General features: G+C 37.7%; 2 protein-coding genes across 3 annotated transcripts in view; one reads left to right on the top strand and one right to left on the bottom strand.

Annotated features, from left to right (window-relative positions):
* The window catches only part of cenpp (centromere protein P), a 186,795-nt gene that overhangs the window by 40,433 nt on the left and 124,448 nt on the right, over positions 1–21,914 (top strand). The gene's annotated exons all lie outside the window — the stretch shown is intronic.
* On the bottom strand, positions 13,055–16,549 carry ogna (osteoglycin, paralog a). Its single transcript, XM_060910626.1, has 6 exons — positions 16,308–16,549; positions 15,375–15,450; positions 15,017–15,181; positions 14,283–14,485; positions 13,914–14,006; positions 13,055–13,739 (listed from the first exon to the last, which is right to left on the bottom strand). Exons 1-6 carry the CDS (start codon positions 16,452–16,454, stop codon positions 13,569–13,571), a joined length of 855 nt encoding a protein of 284 aa, XP_060766609.1. The 5' UTR covers positions 16,455–16,549; the 3' UTR covers positions 13,055–13,568.

Here is a 21,914-nt window from a genome sequence, read left to right as displayed (position 1 = left end):
TAAACAGTTACTAACACGCTTCTTTTCCATTGGAGTTCCGATCAGCTGGTGCACAACCCACTGCTGGTTGCCAGTCCTCGCTTACGAATATTCCACAGATTCAGACCGCAAAGTCACCTTTTTATAGAGAGATCTGGCAACCTCATCTCGCGACTGAATCTGAATACCAATGGAACAGTTTCCAGCGCGCTCGGGGGTGAATAACCATGGGCGGATCTACCGGGGTGGCATATGCCACTCTAAAAGAAAGCCTTGCCACCCCTGCTGCTACCCCAGTTGGCAGCGACGAATTCAAAGAAAAATTACGGCCAATTTGACATTTACGTGCGCGAATTTCCAATGTCCGACTGCGGCGAATGCAGCACGAGATAACGCCAGAGATTGGTTGTTTTGGAAAATTGAGAGGCGCGAAGCGAGGGAGGCAGGAGTCGCGAGGAAAGGAGACACGGGAGGAAAGGGGTAAAAGCTGATTAACTATCTATCAAAAAATGAAATTATAATGAATGAACAGTGCTAGTATAGTTGCGATGCTGATTTTGAGAGGATAAAAATCAGGTTGGAGAAGGTTATTTAGCTAACTATACATGTAAGGCAAAAAAAAAAAAAAAAAAAGTGTTTCCGGTAACCCGACCGATCGAGAATTTCCGCGTCGAAATTGCCGACCGTAAATTTTTATTACAAATTTCCCTCGATATTTTAGTGTAAGCGGCGTTAGTTTGTCATAATTTTTTGTTTCAACGCATTCAAGTTGTGAAAGAAACGATAAAAAGTAAAATGTTTTGCCACTTCTATCAGCCCTCCTGGCTGTAATGCAAATTGCTTCCTCTTCAGTATACAAGTGCACTTCCATGGCAGGGAAAAACACTACATTTTGCCGCCTATGTAGTCCCCTATTTATACAAATAGGAGTCATTCAGGATTCAGCCATGTTTTTACTCCGTGTTTTTGCTCGACCCAAGTTCTACAGTAGGCTAGGCTAGGCCGTCTGCTTTTAATGGAAGTAGCCTAGCCTAGGACGTTAAACCATATTTTCACGTTATTTCTTGATAAGGTGTTTTCACATTATCACATGAAAATATCATGAAATAACGTGATAATTTCGTATCATGAAATTACGTGATGTTATTACATGATAAACATATTGTAAAAACGTGATAACTCTGTTAACAATATCTTTTCACGTAATTACTTGAGTCTAAGCCAATTTTTTTTTTTGAGTGTGGCAGCAATACGTTTCCGCAGATCATAACTCGAACTCTTGCGATATTTTTTTTATTCGTTTAAAGATTTAAAACACTTATTTTATTATGATGTGTGGTATAAAGGATTCTGTGCCAAAATACTATTTTGTAAGATGTTTACTTGTGTTAATTTTTTCGAACAAAATAAAACAAATTAAGAAAAAAATTTCCTACCTACCGACCTTATTTTAGTATTTCATGTTACCTGAAACACACTTTTTTTTTTTGGCCTAATGTTAGCTAGGTCTGACATTAGTTTTGTGTAAAGTCGGCCACAAAAGTTAATATTGATTCACCGTCTGTCAAGGAAAACATTGCTATTGGCTGAAGCTTATGATTCAAATATTGAGGATCTTAAACATGAGTTACATCAGACGAGGAGAGGACTAGACAGAAAAAAGGGGGAACAGGAGAGTCCTACCACTCTCATGGAGTTCACTGTTTTTGGACCCATACCAAGATGATGATGTTGGTTTTTTTTGAGTTGTTCAGGTTGTGTAAAATAGCGGTTGTCTTGCCTGTGAGCAGTGCATCCTGTGAACGAAGTTTTTCATCTCTCAGGCTCATAAAGACTTATTTGCGGTCGACTATGACAGAAAAGAGACTATCAAGTTTGGCTGTACTCAGCATTGAATCAAAGCGCACAAAAGCATTAGATCTTGATAAATTTGTGAAGCGTTTTGCTGAGCAACATGGAAATCGCCGCATTCAGCTGTTGTAGGCATGACAAGTTCATGTTCTGCTCACTGGTGAGCCTTTACAAAGCGTGAGGAAAAAAACTATAAAATGTGACACTGGTGTAAATGGTTTAAATCATGCTGAACTTGAAGCAGTGTTGTTATTGTTGTTTTTTAGTGTCTGTTCTTTTGCATATACAGTATAAAACTGTCCAGAAACGGTATAGACCTCATCTGAGAATGTGTGTTCTTCGTGAACAATAAAGGCATGAGATTAAGTTTATCTGTATGAGTTTGTAAATGGCAGTCTGTGCCCTTTTGTAGTGTGTACATACTATTTGTTGTCAAACTGTGATTAAATTCGGTATATATACATGTCTGTAATACGTTGCCACCCCTCAAAAATTCCTGCCCCCCTCTTGCCACCCCATAAATATTTTTCTAGATCCGCCCCTGATTTCACATAGGTGATGTCTTTAAGAAAATTGACAGACAGGGATTGGCCAGGTGTGTCCTCTGGGGTAGGTCTGTTAGATAGCACAGGCAGTAATATATACCTTTTTGTAAATAGCCCACTGTGTTGTACACAGGGGTGAAAATTAACTTCACAAAATATCAAACTTTACCGGCCACTGACAAATAAATGGTACAATTTACCGGCCACTCAACAGTAACTTATTAAGACATGTTTATGGAAAGTTATTTTGTACTGTATTAAATTCAAGATGTCACTGGTTGAAATTTTTTTTGTAACGTAGACTACGAAATGTACTTTTGCGCGCGTGCCGTGTCCCCGTGCGTCCTTCTCACCTTTTTCACCCCTGACCAGTTTGCATGCCTGCACCTGAAAGGACTTTGTATGTATAATAGTAATAATATTGGCTGGCTTTTTTTCATAGTATATCCGAGATATTCCATTCAGCTAGCATGATATTGAACTCGTCTTTGACTCATTCAACGAGTCGAAGATGAGTTCAGTATCATGCTAGCTGAATGGAATATATCTGATATGCCACTCAACGCCAGACAATATTATTTAAGTATATTGGAGTAGTGCTGATTTAAGCCATGCAGACATCATGGACATGAATAATGAGTTAGTACAGTAAATTCACCAGGCACTTGGTTCTTGGTGATCCTAGTAGACTCTCCTGTTTTAACTGACGGTATCAGTGCCAGACTTTTGGTGTTCCGAGTTCTGTAAGCTCTGCAAGAATTTTGGTTTAAGGGTTTTAGTCAGTAGGTTAACAAAGATTATGTATTAAATTTTTGTGTTCTATTGGGATTGAAATCTTGAGAGGTGTGTGAGCAAACTGGAAATTGTCCTTGTGCATTGTGTGGACATTTGAAATGCCATATTACAGTTTTAACAACAGTGATGATGATGATATAAAACAAACTTCAATGACCAGACATTTAGGTAAAATTTATGGAAAATTTCAGCAACACACATAAAGAGCTGTTTACACCGATAGCCTGAATGACTGCAAAGGAATGTAAAACTGTTAGAAGGATCATGCCTCTGCTTGCCCTTGTAATTATAAGGTTAGAAACGTATAGGGGAAATAATCTAAGAAAAATCTTTGCCATACCCATAGAACAAAGGTGTGTAAAGGTTGTTTTTTTTTTTCTTCCAAAGGGCCATATGAGAGCTCATCAGAATACCAGAGGGCCAGTCATGATTGTCTACCTCAGTATATTAGAGTTGAATTTAAATAATGAATGAGTTCAAAGTGTAGATTTTCAACTTTAATTTGAGGTTATTTACCTCCAAATTTATATCCAATTTTTTATTTAAGTAATTGGACTGACCATAATAATTAAACAATCAATCATAAATTAAATTGTCATTTTTAATACTTGATTGCAGATTGAAGGGTTTTTTATGCTTAGTCATTTCCGGGCTTGTAGTACTCGAGTCCGGCTTGTGCCCTAATTTTAAGGACTCGTGACTTGACTCGGACTTGGACTCCTGCATTAACTGCATTAGGACTCGGAAAGTGGAGACGAGGACTCAGATTTTTTCTTAATTTTTTTGGTAACATACCATAATAATTTGGCGTAAGATATTTATATCTACATTAATTTTGTACTAATTTCATGGAAGAGTGTCACACCTGTGTGCCTTGGTGCATGCATCAGATAGACTCTCAGGCGCACTCCGGACAGCATGCGCGCACTGTAAATGACTTGCATCTGCACAGGATTAAGGCGCAATCAGCGCGCCTATATAAAAACTGTGAAACACACTTACTTTGCAAAGTATTGAGTTGCGTTGCTGACACATTACTGAGCCTTTTTTCCTTGTTTGGTTTCCTGATCCCTGATTTCCTGTTTCTCCTCTTTGATTCTGCCGAGTCTATGATAGCCTGTTTGTGCCTCGCTCGACCTATTGCCTGTTTCACTGTTTTACGATTTTGCCTGCCATTCTGGATTGTTTACCTGTCTTCACTTGTATTAATTAACACACCTTCTGCACTTACATCTGTCTCCCAACCATCTCTGACAGAATACTTCGCTCTTCCTGACAGAGAATGCACATTCACCTGTTCATACATCATGTTCAGGATCAAACTAATGTTAATGGGGCTAAAACAGCCACCGTCAAATGGTGAGGTTGGAGTGTTGGACTCGACTTGGATCAACAGTGGACTCTACTTGGACTCGATTCAAATTTTTTTAATGACTTGGACTTGACTCGGACTTGAACACTGGGGACTAGGGACTGTAATCGGACTCAAGGTTTAGTGACTTGACTACAACACTGGTCTTTTCCAGTTCTTTTGAAATCACCCCTTCTCATTGTCAACGTTGCTCTTTTTGTTTGGAGCCATAATTAAATATAATTTTGTAAATTAATTTACATGTTTAATTGGATACAAAATTTAGCTAAATGTGTTAACACGGTCTGCTGCCACTGTCAGGTGAAAGGGAAAATTGCAATGTCTTGGCCAGCAGGCCACCTATCATACGTTATAAAGAGAAGCCGTGGGCCAGTTAACATCTGTACATGGGCCTCATTTGACCCTGGGGCCGGACTTTGGACATCCCTGCCTTAGACTCATAGTCGTAGTTAGATATGCTGCACTTGAGTGACATTATGGCATTACTGTTGCAATTTGTTAGGAAGTATATGGTGGCAAATTTATTCTTCTAATTAATAATCATTCTGATATTCATTTCTCCCCCCACTACCAACAAAGCACCTACACTGTGGATAAAAGTTTTACTTCCATGTACTACTCAGTGTTATTCAAAGATGTACTGTCCTAGTGTTTATTGTCTTGAGCAATGTTGTATTGCACATCATTCATCAGTCGAATAGACTTTCAGACAATCCACTGAATTTTCGGTTTTCAGGATATTTAGTTTTGCACATTCCTAGCTGTAACACAGTTTAGGTAATGTAGAGGAAAATTTCTCCCACTTGTTATCTCTTGGTAGTGTTAAAAACTCTTCAGACCAAAAGACTGTTAAGTGTGATTGTTCACACAAGTGGGTTTTGACCTTATATCTTAACTAACAATTGTTTGGTAAGATGTTTAGCCTATGAACATGCAGTATAAAGGGGGTTGCAGGTTACTGAGGCAAGAATGTGAAGTCTCCTTTTGTTGTTAAACAAAGAAATGCTCAAGCCTATGCAGGAACATTTTCAATTCTTCACTGCCACAATCTCAAATTTTCAGGATTGAATTATAGAAAAGGAAATTTGTCTGTTAGGTTTCAACTTTCTCTATAACTTTTATGGAAATGCTCGAAGTTTTGTGGTCCAAATGATGTGGTTTTTAGCCTTGCAGTAAAATAAGGTGGTGGCGGTAGTATTCCCTGACTGGAATCCATTATAAAATGGAAGTTTTTCTTAAAGTAGTGTTTTACTTTGAGTACTTGATACAGGTGTTTTAATATCCCGAGCCTTAAATGAACAATCCAGCTGCAGAATTTTGGCAAATTCAAACAAGGTGTGTGAAAAGTGACAGGATAAGCCTGGAGATATTTTTGTAGCAGTGTCCCAATTTGAGCAGTTGGCACAAGATTTGTGTGCACTCCATATGTCTACTGCATTTCACACAATTTGGATACACCACGTTGTAGTTTATTATTGTAAAGTTTAAATATGGAAAAACCTCCATGTTCCTGGTCAGTTGATTGACCAATATTCTAATCATGTTTTGCCATGGTACATTAATATTGGTAGATTTTCTACTGTAGTAGCTACTTAAGAATACTTTGAGGTAGGTTTTTTCCCCCCTTTTGGGTGCATACAGTTGTTGGAACTACAGAAGCGAGCTTTGTGCATGAGGGATAATGTGTAAAGCAGATATGAGGGTTTTTAAAATAGGAATTTTGGCTGGTGGTAGTAGAGTATTGGTTATATTTACATTAAATACAATGGAGATCGGGCAAATGGTTAATGTCATAGACATAAGGGAGAATATGAACAAAAACAGTAGCTGGCCAGCATCTTTGGAGCATTCTCTTTCCTATTAGAGCGGTGTCTATGCTTTTGTATTGCTATTCTATTTGACGCCGATTATTCAAAGTCTTAGAAGACAGAAATTCACTATTTTTGAAGTTATTTGTAAGGAAACCGTTTCGGCCCAGGATCATTGCAGCATGAAGTCAGATCCCCAAACCAGGTCAGCCAGACTGGCATCTTGAATCTTCACAAATATATCTGATATTTTCCACTGAGATAATTAAAAATATTTAAGGATTCACTGTAAAAGTTTTAGGTGGCTGTTCTTGCTAGTGTGAAACACGAATGCAGAGATCCTGTGAGCTGTAAGCAAGAGAGCAAACAAGAATTTTTGAATGTTTTTTGTTTTGTCTGGACTGCAATGTCTTGCTTGGAGTGTACTAAAAGACCGGCTGTTGTACTTGGGAGAGAAAAGTACACTCTTGTTTCCAGAACACATTCATAACATATTTTGTTTTCCCAAGGCAACTCCTGCTTTTGTTCAGGAATTTTAAAGATGGCCCCTGATGTGGCTAATGCAAATAACAGGAGTTGCGTTTGCCCATGCTGCATACTACTTGGGGCACTGGGGTAAACTTCGGAATATTCATGTGACCATATCTTTTTGTACATGTCTGTCTGAGTTTTTCCAGGCCTTTTCTCTGAGCTTTACAGCTTGGAGATTGTGATGGGGGGGTTGGAAAATAAATTAGCCAGAACATCAGTGCTTCCTCACTACAGAGGCTACTTTTAACCCTAAGGTCTTGGGGGTGGGGGTGCAGAGCTTGACACCATGAACTTGGAACAGAATCTTCCTCGGAGAATTGCTGTTTCTTTCAGCATTGTAGGGGGTTCATCCAAGATGTGTACTTGGGGGAGTGTGAAATGGACTTGTTTTCAGGAAGAAGGAGGAAGATATTTTGAGTATATTTAAAAATATCACAAATTACATATTGTATTTTAAGTAATTTTGTCATGTAGCATGCATTGCAACTTATAGTACAGCAATGTACATGGTATAAATTTTGTGTTAGGCCATTTGTAATAAAGTTGTTAGTGTTTTATGGTAGTCCTACTAGTCCAACATAAATTATGAGGAGGCAGTTAAAAGGCAACTTGGCACTGCACCCAGGTGTATTGCCGACTGCCCAAGTACATTTCGCCCAATTAAAAAAAATGGGTTTTATTTATTGATTTTGCACAAAAATGAACATGGCTTGTTTCTTATATGGGGTTAGTCAAAATTATGTTAACACTAATGGATTATTTTTCTCCTGCAGATAGACGTACGCCATGAGTGACAGATTAAATGGTACTGTTGCTCACTGGTTTTTGTGTGTTGAACACGATGGCGAACAAGTTGAAACCGTCCTGTAAATCATCATCCAGATATGATACATGTTTTGTGAATAAATGGTTTCTACCATTTAAGTGTTAACATACTTTTGACTAACCCTGTATAAGAGTGGGCATGAATGTCGGGGTCAGGAAGGCACGCAGATCTTTGATTAAAAGTATTCTGGATCAGTCATACGTCTGTCATATGTCCATATCATGTATATAAAGTATTTTGTATTCCTATTTGGGCAAAAAAAAAGTGGGGTTTTTTTTGTTTTGTTTCTTTCATGTCAGTAATAAAAGCTTGAAAACAATTTTATACTGTGTTGATGCTCATATGTACAATTCTTAAAGACAATTTATAATGATTTGCAGTATAACATGGAATTGACTACAGAGACTTGTAAAATCTGAAACACTTGTATAAAGTAAGCTTATACAAATGCAGCAAATAGCCGCTTATAACTCTCCTGCACATTGCAGTTAAATATCAGTTTATCCAATGTGTTACAGATGTTATGTTACAATGGAGCCATCTAATTCACCAACCCCTCACTCTGCCTGAGTGTTCCTTTTAGTTTTCCTTTTCTTTTGTTCCTATAAAGAGGATCTACTTTTTAAAGCATATACGCAGAACCATGGCCTCACTTTCATTTATACAAATGCCTTGAGACCTCAAGAATGGCACAGGAATAGTTTTAAGCGTTAACAATAAATCTAATATAGTAATTTTTACAATTAAAGTGATTTTATATAGGTAGCGGGCTGAGTGAATGACGTTGACGTCCGTAACATCACAGCAGGAAGGCTATCGGTCTCATCGCCATTTCCGCTATACTAAAACACAGAGCTGACTGCAACTCCAATCCTCCATGCCACGTAGATGTGCCGGCAACATGGCAGATGGTGGATTTACGTTGCATTCATGGCCCAAGAATATTCAAACTGCAAAGATTTGGACGCCTTTCGCGAGAAGTTCACGGGCACATTGGGCGCCTATGAAGTGGTCTCTCCTCTGCTCTGCACATTTTACTGAAGACTCGTATGAGACCTCTGATCTGTTGAGGAGCGTTGGCTCTAAGCCCGTATTGAAAGAGGGTGCAGTATCAACAATTAAATAAAACTACAAGAAAAGGAAAGCATTTATTTTATTTATTTTTGAAAAGGAAAGTAAGTTCAGTTGCACCAGTTCTCCCGGAGTGTGAGCCGAGGGTTGTTGGTAAAACCCGGGACGGGACATATCGTTCGGGCAGTGACCTCCTCGTGGTTGTTGCTAAAACTGGTGACGTTCTGTTCTGTCCCGGGTTTTAGTAATTGCCTGAGCCGAGCAGTAATGGCGGAGTACTCTGTATGGAGAAAATGGAGAATGAGTGAAGCAGCCATCCGATTTCTTCACTGGATATCGCTGCCATCTCACCCTTACGTGGAAGAAGCGAATGAACGGAGAACTGAATGAACAACTGAAAGTCAGATTGTTTCAAAACAGTCGGCCACAAGGTCGGCCTTCAAGAAGCAAGAACACAGACAGGTAAGCTCCAACTCTCATTTGGATGTAAAACAGCAAAAACACGTTGTTTACCTGCATTTAAATGAATACGTGTAACTTGTATTGTGTGTTTAAGTTACCGGTATAACATTATTTAATTTGCTTCAGAATGTGATTGTCTCAGTTCATCTGATTATTTAATTAGCCTTTTATGTTTTATCAGTGAAAATGCATGCATGTACATGTATGTTGCATAAGTTATAACACCTGTTTTAATGAGAGTCAACCCACAATCGATGAAGTCAAATCAGTCTTAGATGAGCAAGTCGGTAATGGTATTTCTTACTTTCACCATAAATTTTTATTTATATGACTTTGGTCTATAGCTGTCAAAGGCCTCGGCCTTAAAACCGGTTCCCGCTGTGACATCACGCACTCGGCTGGCTGGCTCAGCGGGGCAGCTCAAATGCCAACTTTGCGGTCGATTTTAACTCTCAAAAATGTATATATTTTTAACTCCCATTTATGCAGCATACAAGAGTCAAGGATGGAGATATCCACTCAGAAATTTATTTAAAAATAAAGGTTCTGTGTATCTCCTTTAAGTGTTCTTGTCCATTGCAGCTGAATAGGTGATGAGAGACCGAGTATAACTGCAAATAAAATAGTCTAGTTTATTGCTAATATCTATCATATTGATAGCATATCGATGCTATTCATACTATTTACTTATCTTAGTGCTAAGTTTAGTCGCTAGTGCAAATCATTCATATAGCTGTGAGGTACTGCTTAATGAGGCATAAGGCGAAACTGTAAAAGTTTTTAGCACCTTTGGTAGTATCCTGAAAGAGAGAGCCAGAGCACCAGCAGGTCTGGGGTTCATCATGCCCTGAGAGAAAGCAAGAGCAGGGACAGTGCACTGGGGTGCAGGCCAGGCTACGAAGTGCTCTGCACAGACCTTTCTCACCGTACGTTTTCCTCATACATGTCTGTTCACTCACCAATAAGTTGGGTGAAGTAAGACTGTGCCTCAACATACACTGATCTCTGAGGGACTGCTGCGTTCTGATTTTTACAGAGATGTGGCTCCAGTGTGCTGGTTCCTTACGGGGCTATGGAGCTCATGAACTAGATGCTGCATCACGGAGACAGAACAAAGGACTCTGGGAAAAGTAGGGATATCTATATCAACAATGACTGGTGCACCAACCGCACTTAATCTTGTTGTACTTGTGCACTGACATTTGTCATTGTTTCAGAGATGCCTACTAGTACGGATTGGCCGTATTTTGTACGGAAAAGTTACGTAAATACGATGTTACGGCAAACAGTGTTATTCTGTACGGAATTATTATAAAGTCTTAAATTCCAGTGAGTTGTTTTTAAATGTCCAAGCGACTTTTTCAATCCATGCGCGATTCACGGCTATTTATTTTTACGACAACCACACATGCTGTGTGTGACATGCGCAGATTCCGCACATTTGTTCGCGCTATTTTCGATACGGTAGAATGGCCGTGCATTACACCCAGTCAAAAGGGCAATGGATACGCGCACTGCAAACTGTGTAGAACTGATATTAACATCACTCATGGTGGTTGCGATGACTGCACGCGGCATGTCAACTACAAAAAACATATAGAGTATGCTGAAATGGCGAGTCAGGTGGAAAGTAAATCTGGGCGTATCCAGCAGTTTTTTACGAAATCTGTGGATGAAAAGACACGGAACGTGACGCGTGCTGAAGCGGTGATGGTTGACCTACAGTATGCTTGGAGTTGAACTTGCCAGTTAGTGCCATGAAATGTGAGTTAAACTTATTCAGTTTCTTTTTACATGTATGATTTTTATTCACTGAAATATTAAACGCTGGCTGTACTTCTTTAATTCAAAGTCTTTTCAGTGTTGCAAGTGCAAATGTACATGTAGTATGATCAAAAACAGAATTTTATGATTAGTGTTGTTGGGATTGTGGCAAAAAATTGATCATTCCACTGTTTTAAATACAATTATAAATGTCATTTTATTCAATGTCTCTTCTGAAGCATTATGCTGAAGTATTTATATATTGGGACATTAAGATAACACTGTCGGACTTTCTTTGGCATGAAATAAGAAATTTTTTTTTTTTATTAGAATCCGTTAACAGGTAGAACATTTTGCCAGGCAATATAATATAATACTTTTGAGGAGTTACATTCAATACCAATGATTGGTAGTCAACCGTAATGTCTGCAAACAGGGAACACTATTGTATTTATAAAAATGTGATCTATTGTATGCTCTAGAAATTTGTTGAGTGGAAATTCAGTTGAGATGGCTGCTAGTGTTTTGTTTATTCAATTCACACAAAACAGTACTTTTTAATAATTTAAATGTTAAACATATTGGTATATACACCTCTTTATAATGGAAATGCACATAAATTAATGTTACTGAAAGTCATTCCAAAATACTGAAAAATGTTTTCAAGAATACTGAAATTCAAAATTTGGGGTAGGCATCTCTGTTGTTTTGTTCTTCACAATACATGCAGGAGTGCAGGTCCATGGTAATATAGCCTGACCTTGAATGTGGGCTGGTGTATGCAAATTTTGGGGGTATGAATATAAATGAGTCTTGACTGTTATGAAGCACTCCAGGATTTTGTAATTGGCCTGCATTACCACCTTCTTTTGCACATGTGGAATTTGCATTTGAAAGAGGAGACAAAAGGGTTCAAGGTTCACAGTAGGTCAGTTCCATGTCCTGAACTCCTCATTTTTCAGCTATGCCAAAGTAAATACAGATTTCCATTCTATGGCAACTTTAATGTAATACATAGTAGAAAAATGACACTCTAGGTTTTTTTTTTTCTCTCTCTTATACTTCCTTCTGATGTTTTTAAAAGGCCTGGACTACTTAGTTACAGTTATGAAAATAAAAATATTGTTTCAGAAACAGAACAACGTCCTTTTAAAAACTGTTAATTGATTTTGTGGAAATAAATCAGTTTGTGATACTTTATGCCCCAATTGTGACAAAATAATTCTCAAAAGACCGTTAAGAATGAACTGGCAAGACTATAGAGCAGTATAATGTGAAACAGTACAGAGGCCCTTTATTATCTTATTAACTTATTTTAGTAAAAGTTTCTTTCCAAATGTTATTTCTGAGACATGTGATTCTTTAGCTTGTCTTATGAATCTCTGTAATATGCAGAGTAGAAAATAACCCTTGCAACATTGCTGATTATTAAAGCTGTTTAGCAATGTTTGTTTGAAAATGCTGTCATTTGATCATGTTTGGATTCCCACGTAGTGAAGTTACTTCAGGGGTTTGGTTGACCCAATTCTGTTCTGCAACTGGGATGAAAAATGATAATTTAAGACGAGTACACTAAATATTTCTCTGGAATATGGAGAACAGCTTAACATTAATCTTCCCCTTGTGAGGCTTTCCTATGTACTTTTTCTCTCTGACAGTTTATCATATTGCTAATTTTACAGACTTCTGCCAGGTTTAATGGCTATTTCATCCTGCCTTCTTAATGCTAAAAGAGTTTGCTGAAGGGTATGGTTTATGTCAAAATGGAAATAAATTCCATGACATGATGGCAATGAAAAACTGAAAAAGTGAAGTTGCAGAAGCAATATGGAAACCATTCCATTATTTACTTGGAGCATAGTGCTGCGATGGCTGCCAAATTGGCCAGCAGAATGGAATAATGTTAACCCACATTTTCCAGATCTCTTTGTGTGCTCAACCCCAGTTTGCTTTTACAGTTTATATGATTACTTGAACTGAGTTTTCTCTGTCCCATGGAAAGCATTCGTGCAATAATGAGTGATTCCAGGACAGCCTAGAGGCATGCGTAAAAAAAAAAAAGAGAGATTTATTAAAATAATTATGGAAAACATGTATAGCATAGTATTTTAATATCATGTATAACTGTACAGCCTACTTGATGATGCTCACATAGGTAGCAATCACATAAATAGTTCAGTTCTATCAAGATAGTGGCTACATCTTTGTAGACGCATGTACGCATGGAATGAATGCTTAAACTAATTAACTTGGCAGACTTCTTAACCAGTAGAAATGAAAGCAGTTCACACAGTTTTGAAATGCTGCAAGTGTCTGTTTTTATGAAAACCATAAATTTACTCTGCAGCTTTCAACAGAATTTTTTATATATATATATTACATTTAACAATTACATTTAAGCCACAGAGCTCAAGAAGGAATTTCAGTACTTACATAACATAGTAATCAACAATTCACATACCCTGCTTTTTGCAAGGTGGCAAACTGGACATGAAACACCTTTCAGTCCATAGTTGTTTTCATTTGAGGCACTTTCAGACATTTATGGGTTTTTAAATGGGTTTTCAGTGGTACCGTCCAACTGGCAAGGACTGCAGACAGACGAAGCTGTTGGGGTACTGTGCAAGGATCACCGGGTTTCCATCCATCCTGATCTCATTAATGTTGGGCCGGATGTAGTAGGTGTTATTGCTTTTGCAGAAGGTGTCGGTAGTAATAGCTGAAATGTTGTTGTTCTACATGAAAGACAACAGAATAGGCATCATGTGTTTAAATAACAGCGTGGTATACTTGAAACAGTATATGTTAACCATAAGAGGTTGGCCAAATCCTGGTGTTATTTTGGTATGACCATTGTGAGCGATGAAAGTGATGCATTTTACTCATGACAGCGTGACGAATACGATTACCTGAATATGAAACGTGCGCACGCTCTCTGGAATTATTGGAACCGCCTCCAACTCGTTGTGGGCAAGAAATAACTTTTGGAGTTTGCTTAATTTCTGTAGGGAATATTCAACACAAACAATTGTTCAGGCTTGAATTTAAAAATAGTCTGTGCTCAAGTCTTGAAAAAAATTGTTAAACTTGAGAATGTCCCTGGCTCCTTTTTACCAGTCTCATTAAGAGCAGTAATGTATTTACAGCAGACGAACACAAGCTTGACTGTTCAGCAAGTTGTTTTTTTGCCCCGAGTTTCAAACAGATGTCACACGTCTGCTTCTTCAAGAGGCTGCAGTGGAACAGTATTAGGAATTACACAATTCGTGGCTCTGTACCTTGAAAGCATTGGCTTTTACTCCTTTGGTCCTGAGACGGTTGTGATTGGCGTTAAAGGACAGAAGCTTGTGTGGTAACATTGGCAGCTTCACAAGCCGGTTCTCAGCGAGGGAGAGTTCCTCCAACAACGTCAGCTTCATGAAGGCCCCATCTTCAATCTCCGAAATTAAGTTTCCAGTCAAATCTATTCTTTTCAGTGTAACTGAAAAATGAACAAATATTTATTGAGCATGTAATTAGCATGGGGTACATAACTGCAGTTACATGATATTAACAGAACCGAATAGAACACAACAGCAATTCGCCTGTTACACATGGAGTGAATGAAAGGAGGCCAACGCTGACACAGTCGATGAGTACGCTTGCATGTTAAGGGATTAAAATTGCTTTCTGTGCTGTATGTTTTAGTGACCCTTATGATGCCTTGGAGTAACCAACATCTTGACTATTCTTTGCAGGATAGGAAGGTTCATCCTACAGATAAAGCAGATAAACGCATGTACTACTTTTCTCTAATTTCCGTTGCTCAGCAGTTTGAGATTTTATCACATATAAAGGAATCTCAGTGGTCTAAGACACCTGGTTCTATGATATAGTAGGCATTTCCCACCATAAGGCACTGTCTTTAAAACATTTTTCTCTGATTTTATCTCCATGGTCCATTTTCCTGTAGATGGATTATTAAAAGAAATGCATTTTCATACGCAGAGAAACAGGAAAAAAAAAAACGCACCGATATTTCCAAAGTCTTTTGATGTAATCTTTTTTATCTTGTTGTAACGAGCATATAGATAGGCTGTCTCTTTAGGAAGAGCTGGCACTGATGTCATATCAGGGTCGACTTCCTCACAGTACACCGATCCCGTCAGGCACACACACAGCAGACATGTTGGAAGGTCTGGAACATGACGAAACAAGGACTTGTTACTCATTTACATATCCGTTGTTGAGGAATAGGATCACATGCTCAGCCCAACCTTAAAGACATGCTAGCTTTCAATAAGGCCACTTTGCTGGACTGAAACACAATAATCGTGACGTATAATGCAGATCTTTCATGCTGAAAGCTATTAGTGATGCAACTACATTACCAGAAGCGTCTGTTTCAGGTTTGATTTTTACATCGTCATCTGGAGAGTCGGCATGCAGGATAACGTTGGTATCTCCCTGTTGGACAAAAAAAAAAAAAAGGAATTGATCACAAGCAGCACTTATTGTATGCAACAGAATGCAGTGCATTGTTGGCCTGTTGATTACCTACTGATTTAATAGCGTCAATTTTTTTTCATTGGAACAACCCTTTCATAAATGCTTTTCCAGCTTGCCTTGGCACTCAAGCTAGGCTTTAGAACTTGGAAGACTCTAAGAGACAGGTGTGTGTGTTACTGCTTTGAGCCCTAACCCATGGGTTCACATGGAGCCACTAGGTGGGTGGGAGCACTTTAGCCTGAGGAAACTTGCCGTTATAGTGCTGAGTAATCACATTTAATCCACCTAGGACAGCCAACTGCTGGATCCCATTGTTGGAACTGAAATTAGATTAGAGCCTGTTCTCAATCAATAGTGTTTATTTTAACACAATACAAAGTCTGGTTTTAAAAATCCTGACTCAAGGAAGTAATTTCACTGTGCAACAGAAAGTAAACAATTTTACAGATGTGGTATGCAGTACTGTAAACCATTGTATTCAGTTTAAACACAAACTTTGAAAACTGTGAGCAAATATTTTCATAATTTGAAAGACTGCATTTGTTCTAACTGAAGCATGTAGCTGATGTAAAAAAAAAAATGGCATGCAAACATTTTTATATGTAAATGTGTATACAAAAATGACTGTTTATGTGCCCAAATAAAACACATCTTCAGACCCATCACTTAAAACTTGTATGTTAATACTTAAATAATGAATAGGTTAGCTGATACATTAATATTTGGTAATAAAATCTTATTCTTTGTAGATTTTGTGGTTTATTATACATCATCAACTGCAAACAGCACTATATGTTGTAAAAATCTAAAATTACCTTTTCCATCCATGTGTTTAAATCAGCCTCTTCAAAATTGAATGGAAGAGCCTCCCTTGAGCTTTGGTGTTGCTCTGTCCCTGAGAGTAAGATCACCCATGACACAAATATAAAGGTAGAAATAAGTGTTCCCGGTCTGGTCCCCATCGTGTGTCTGCAGGCTCCGGGATGTTCTTGTTGCTCTGATACAGGCGTTACACAACAGCACAGGAGGCGGTTGGCTATTTTCTCGGTGCCTGAGAGTAAAACGTGATCTGTCAAATCAGTATTTAAAGCAACATGTGGAGCTGCCAAGGGATTCTTAAGCAAGAGTTTATGGAGCAGACTTTAACCCTTTGCATTCTGTCTACTCTGACTGAATTGCTGCGTCTCTAAGGGGTTTAGCCATGTTTGTGGGCTGTGCTCTATTTAATCACCTAGAGAGTTGAAAGCAATAAAACATCTAGTCGTTTCTGTATTGCTGTATAATGTTGGCTGATAATCTCATTTGTTCAGTAAGGTGGGGTTTTTTTTAATGGGAAATCTTTAATTTATTTTCTTTCTTAAATATAAGTCAACATATAAATTATCATTATTGAATTTGGAGAATTGTTTTACTGATTTACACTGTAATGCTAGAAAGAGAAGGTTAGATTTTACATACCTTCTGACTCGTTATTCGTCATTGCTGTCTTTCACACAACACAAATATTATGGCTTTAATGGCATATTTTGTGTACTTAGAAAGCGGTACATTATTAAGTCATCATCCTTTGGACTTTTGTAACTAAAAAGCAAGTCAAGTGAAGAAAAATCTGAGGGAATAGTGTGTTTTAATCAAAGGATATTAAAACAAAACATGGTTAATAGAGAACACATGACTGTAATCCCACTTGGTGTCTCTCAGGACGAGAGAAGGGCCCCTAGAAATAAACATTCAAGGGATGGAAACAAGTGGACTGAAACTGAGGTCTGGTACAGGTGTGTTAGCAATTATAAGGACTTGTAAAAATTTACTATAGCAGGAAGATTGCCAAGTACTGGAAAATGTCTTTACAGTGCTAATTTTCTTTAGTGTGGTTCTGTCAGTGTAGTTAGTTTAGTTTAAAAAAAAAAACAGTTGTGGAAGCTATTTAAGATGCTGCATAACATCTTCCTTAGTTTACGCAAAGAACAACTTGAAATGTCGGCTTCAAAACCTCACGAATACAAGTAGTAATGAAATTTCAGTGTATTTATAGCGTGACATACTTGTGGGTCACTTGTACTATATAGTACTTGTTGGTTAAAATAAATGTTATTTATTGGCCTTATCCCTGCAGTTTTGTTTTTGTCTTGGTTTTGAGCCAAACCGTTACAAAAAATACACAGACTGAACCAGTTACTGTCTTTTCCAGATGCTTAACTGCTACAGAAAATAGAATTCCCCTTAAATCTATCTGCTCAGTGGAACATAGCAATGTTTACCTTCCTTTGCTGTAGAAGTCACATTAACCAGGTATTTTATTTGACAGTGTTTGTACTGCTTCTTAAATGGTACTTCAGAGATCATAGCGTATCATAGTTAGTTTAGTTTTTAGGGCAGCACAGTATATTTTCTGTTACTCATTATAGCACTGTTGCCCTTTAGATTACTGACATAAGCCTACAATTGAACCCTGACAAGCCACAGTTTATTTTATTGTGTTGTGTGAGCTGATTTGAACAATAGAAAGTGAGATTTCTAGGTTAACATTCTGTAGGTTATTTGATTTTAAATATGGTGTTGGGGGTGATTTTCAAGTCAAGTCAACTTTATTGTCAAATATGCTATACATGCTCGACATACAGCACAGATGAAATTTCAGTCCTCTCTGACCCACAGTGCAAACAGACAATGCAATAAATAAAAATAGAATAATTGAAAAAACAAACAATATAAACAGTATAAACACTGTAGATAAGAACTAGACATAGATTAAACACTCAAACAGACAATATAAACAGTATAAACATTTTAAGTTGTATTTTAGAATACAAGTTAAAAAAAAAAGTTAATGCAGTGTGTGTGTGTGTGTGTGTGTGTGTGTGTGTGTGTGTCTTACTATTGATCTATAATTTATCTTTTATGATATGTGTACCGGTAAAGGACAGCCAACCAGTTTCGTTGTACTGTACTTGTGCATTGCAATGACATTAAAGATCGATCTATCTATCTATCTATCTATCTATCTATCTATCTATCTATCTATCTATCTATCTATCTATCTATCTATCTATCTATCTATCTATCTATCTAGTGATTACAGTGTGTAGCGATTAGCGGTGTGATGGTACACAAAATTCAAATTCATTACAATATGGTGGTGTCACGATACAACACATTTCCAATACAGCAAAAATAAGCATTGTCTGAATATGTGCCTTTTTAAAAAAATATTTGCCCAGTATTATAAAAGTGCAACAATTGAAACCTAGTAATGACACTGTTTGTGATTTCATTGAGAGTCTTAGCAGTTTATAATGAACAAAAGCAATGTGTTAAAATGTAACAAAATTCTACTGGCTAATTAAACATTAGCTGTCTGGCCAAGGTTTTGTTAGTGTGACTCTCAAGGGGGCATTTTTGGAGAATGGGGGATTTTATTATTTATTTTATTGTTGGTTGTGCTATAAAAGCTCACGCAGCTCTAGTTGTTTTTGAATCCTGCATCTTCACTGTTGAGCGGAGTCTCATATCTGCAACTATGAACTTCTCAGCTGCTACACTGTGTGTATTACTTTTTGTATTTGTCTGGTTCTATAACCAAAACAGAAGGGCTGATATAAGCAGCAGATGCATGGATGTGTCTGTGGTATTAATGCTGGTGTATTTTACACACATTTGGCAGATTCAGCACATTTATCATTTTACTATTTTGCTCCACCACTCGCTGTCAGGCAGCATTGTTTTTCTTTTTTAATCCTTGTAGTCTCTCCTGATTTGAGATACAGAGGAAACTCCTTTTTCAGAGGAAGAAGTGTTGGCTTGATTAAATGTTTACAGTATTACACCTCACATAGTATAAGCTGTATTTTCTGATGAATAGCCCACATTATTATTCGCTCTGATAATCGAAAGCCTTGTATCAAACAATACAGTACAGTGTATTGTAATTGTCCTCGTAGCGATTATATTCACAGTGGGATATTTTGTGCATGTTGTGCAATTCTAGTTACCTCCGCCAAGGAGGTTATGTTTTCGGTAGCGTTTGTTTGTTTGTTTGTTGGTTGGTTGGTTGGTTTGTCTGTTAGCAACATTACGGAAAAAGTTATGAACGGATTGGTCTGAAATTTCTTCCAGAGGTGTGACTGGGCACAAGTAACAATCCATTAAATTTTGGCGGTGATCCAGATCACCTTCTGGATCCCGGATTTTTTAAAAGGATTCGTGGCGGAGGTCTGCGCTCTCCGAGTGCTTTTCTAGTTTTAATCAAGTTGTCGTACAGTTGTGGTGTTTTATTGTTTACCTAGCTGATCTAAACCCACCTTTTGGGCCTGATAAATATCTGACCTATTGTCATTAGAGCCAATCCAACAATCAGACATGGAGTCTGATTCAATTTTGATTTGTTTTAGATTTGCATCTCAGCCTGTTTATGGGTTAGCAATCTTTTTAAGAGTTTGGAGGCACCCTTTTATAACATTTTCTGCATAGGCATGAATATTACTTAATTTATAAGGGATGCTTATGACTAGATTGATTAGTCTGGTATACAGCTTTTTATTTCACTTTTAGTACTAGTGCAATATTATTCAGAAACTGTCTTATAGTTCACTCATTTTTGTTCCATGGTTTTTGCTAGCACACATTTATTGTATTAACTACAAGTCAAATACTAATGAAGCTTTATTATTTGAAGCTGAAATATCTTGAAGACGTGTTCTCGGATATATGGCACAGTTTGTAAGCATTCAGCATTGTAAGCACTGGCTGCTGAATGATGTTAATAGTGGGACTGCATACTGAGAAAAAGGATTTCCAATGTTAATTTTATACCATATTGGTATTTTTTTTATTTTAAAAAGTTACCTTTTATAAACCACTGAAGGATAAAAGCACGAAAAGTTATTTTATGTTTTTCTAAGTTTTTTTTTTTTTTTTTTTCTACATTTTTCCTGTATTTAAACTTTTCCTACAGTATTGCAATATTGTCATAGGACCCGAGTGTTTTACTGGGAAATATGCCACAAGTATTTTTCATCCAAACTACATCTGGGACATTGAGTGACATATTTTTCAATCTGTCACTCGTGAGGAAATCGATGAATTGTTTTGATAAATATGGGTACTTTTTGTTTGTGAATATGTCTATATAATAAAAAGAAAATCACACAGTGGCATGAAGATATGAAGGTTCTCTTCTCGTGTTGAAAAACTTATTTTTCATACGAAATCCATCATGGATCTGAGTGACCTATTTCTTGATATTTCACTCCCAGTGTTTTCCGGCTGACTTGACGTGCGTTGCCCAAATGACAAACCAGTTCAAAATTAAAATTCCTTTGATTGACTGGCGTATTTTTTTTGTAGATGCGTCTATATAATATAAAGAACATTACATGGTGGCGTGAAGATATGAAACTTATCTTCTTGTGTTGAAAAAGAACACTGACAGGTGAAATGAATTATATTGGTTGTTGTTACAGTGGCACCTGTCAAGTGATCTATTAGGCAGCAAGAGAACAGTCAGTTCTTGAAGTTGGTGTGTTGGAAGCAGGAAAAATGGGCAAGCGTAAGGACCCGAGCGACTTTGACAAGGGCCAAATTGTGATGGCTAGATGACTGGGTCTGAGCATCTCTAAAATGGCACATCTTGTGGGGTGTTCCCGGTATGCAGTGGTTGGTCCCTACCAAAAGTGGTCCAAGGAAGGACAACCGGTGACAGGGTCATGGGAGGCCAAGGCTCATTGATTTGCATGGGGCACGAAGTCTAGCCCATATGGTTCAATCCTACAGAAGAGCTACTGTAGCACAAACTGCTGAAAAAGTTAATGCTGGCTAAAACAGAAAGGTGGCAGCATTAACTTTTTCAGCAGTTAGCCTTCGTGCCCCATGCGACTCAATGAGCCTTTCCTGTCTCCTGTGAGTGCTGCAATGTATCTCTGGCTGTTACCCTAATTTATTTAACATTTACTGTAGATTTAATGTAAGTGCTAACAAATTCTTGTCTAGAAGTTCAGCACTTCTCGTATGTGACTTTTGCACGTGTTGTACGTCACTCTGGGTAAGAGTGTCTGCTAAATGTCTGTAATGTAATGATGACCTAAAAATTGGGTGATCTGCCACCAGTGTTGCTATGATCTAAGTTGTTAACACGTCTAGATATAAATATCAGGAAATGAAAGCTATAATTCTAATCCATCGTCATGTTCAACTTTTGATCGGAAACCCAAACATTTTCAGTGTATAGAAAAAAAAATTAATTAGCCCTGCTTTTAAAGGGGACTGTGTTTTTATCGCCAGTCAGCATTCAAACAGATATACAGTGGAATAGTGCATCATATAAAAGGTGTCATCTCAAGCAACTTTAACAAAGGATGCTGATTTTCAGTTTGTATCGCACATAATTTTGGCCCCACCTGAAAAAAAAAATCATGGGACATTTT

The sequence above is a fragment of the Neoarius graeffei genome, chromosome 26 (genome assembly GCF_027579695.1).
Source record: "Neoarius graeffei isolate fNeoGra1 chromosome 26, fNeoGra1.pri, whole genome shotgun sequence".
NCBI classification, from domain to species: domain Eukaryota; kingdom Metazoa; phylum Chordata; class Actinopteri; order Siluriformes; family Ariidae; genus Neoarius; species Neoarius graeffei.
The sequence above is the reverse complement of the archived record's forward strand: the minus strand, read 5'-3'. Positions and strand labels throughout refer to the sequence as shown.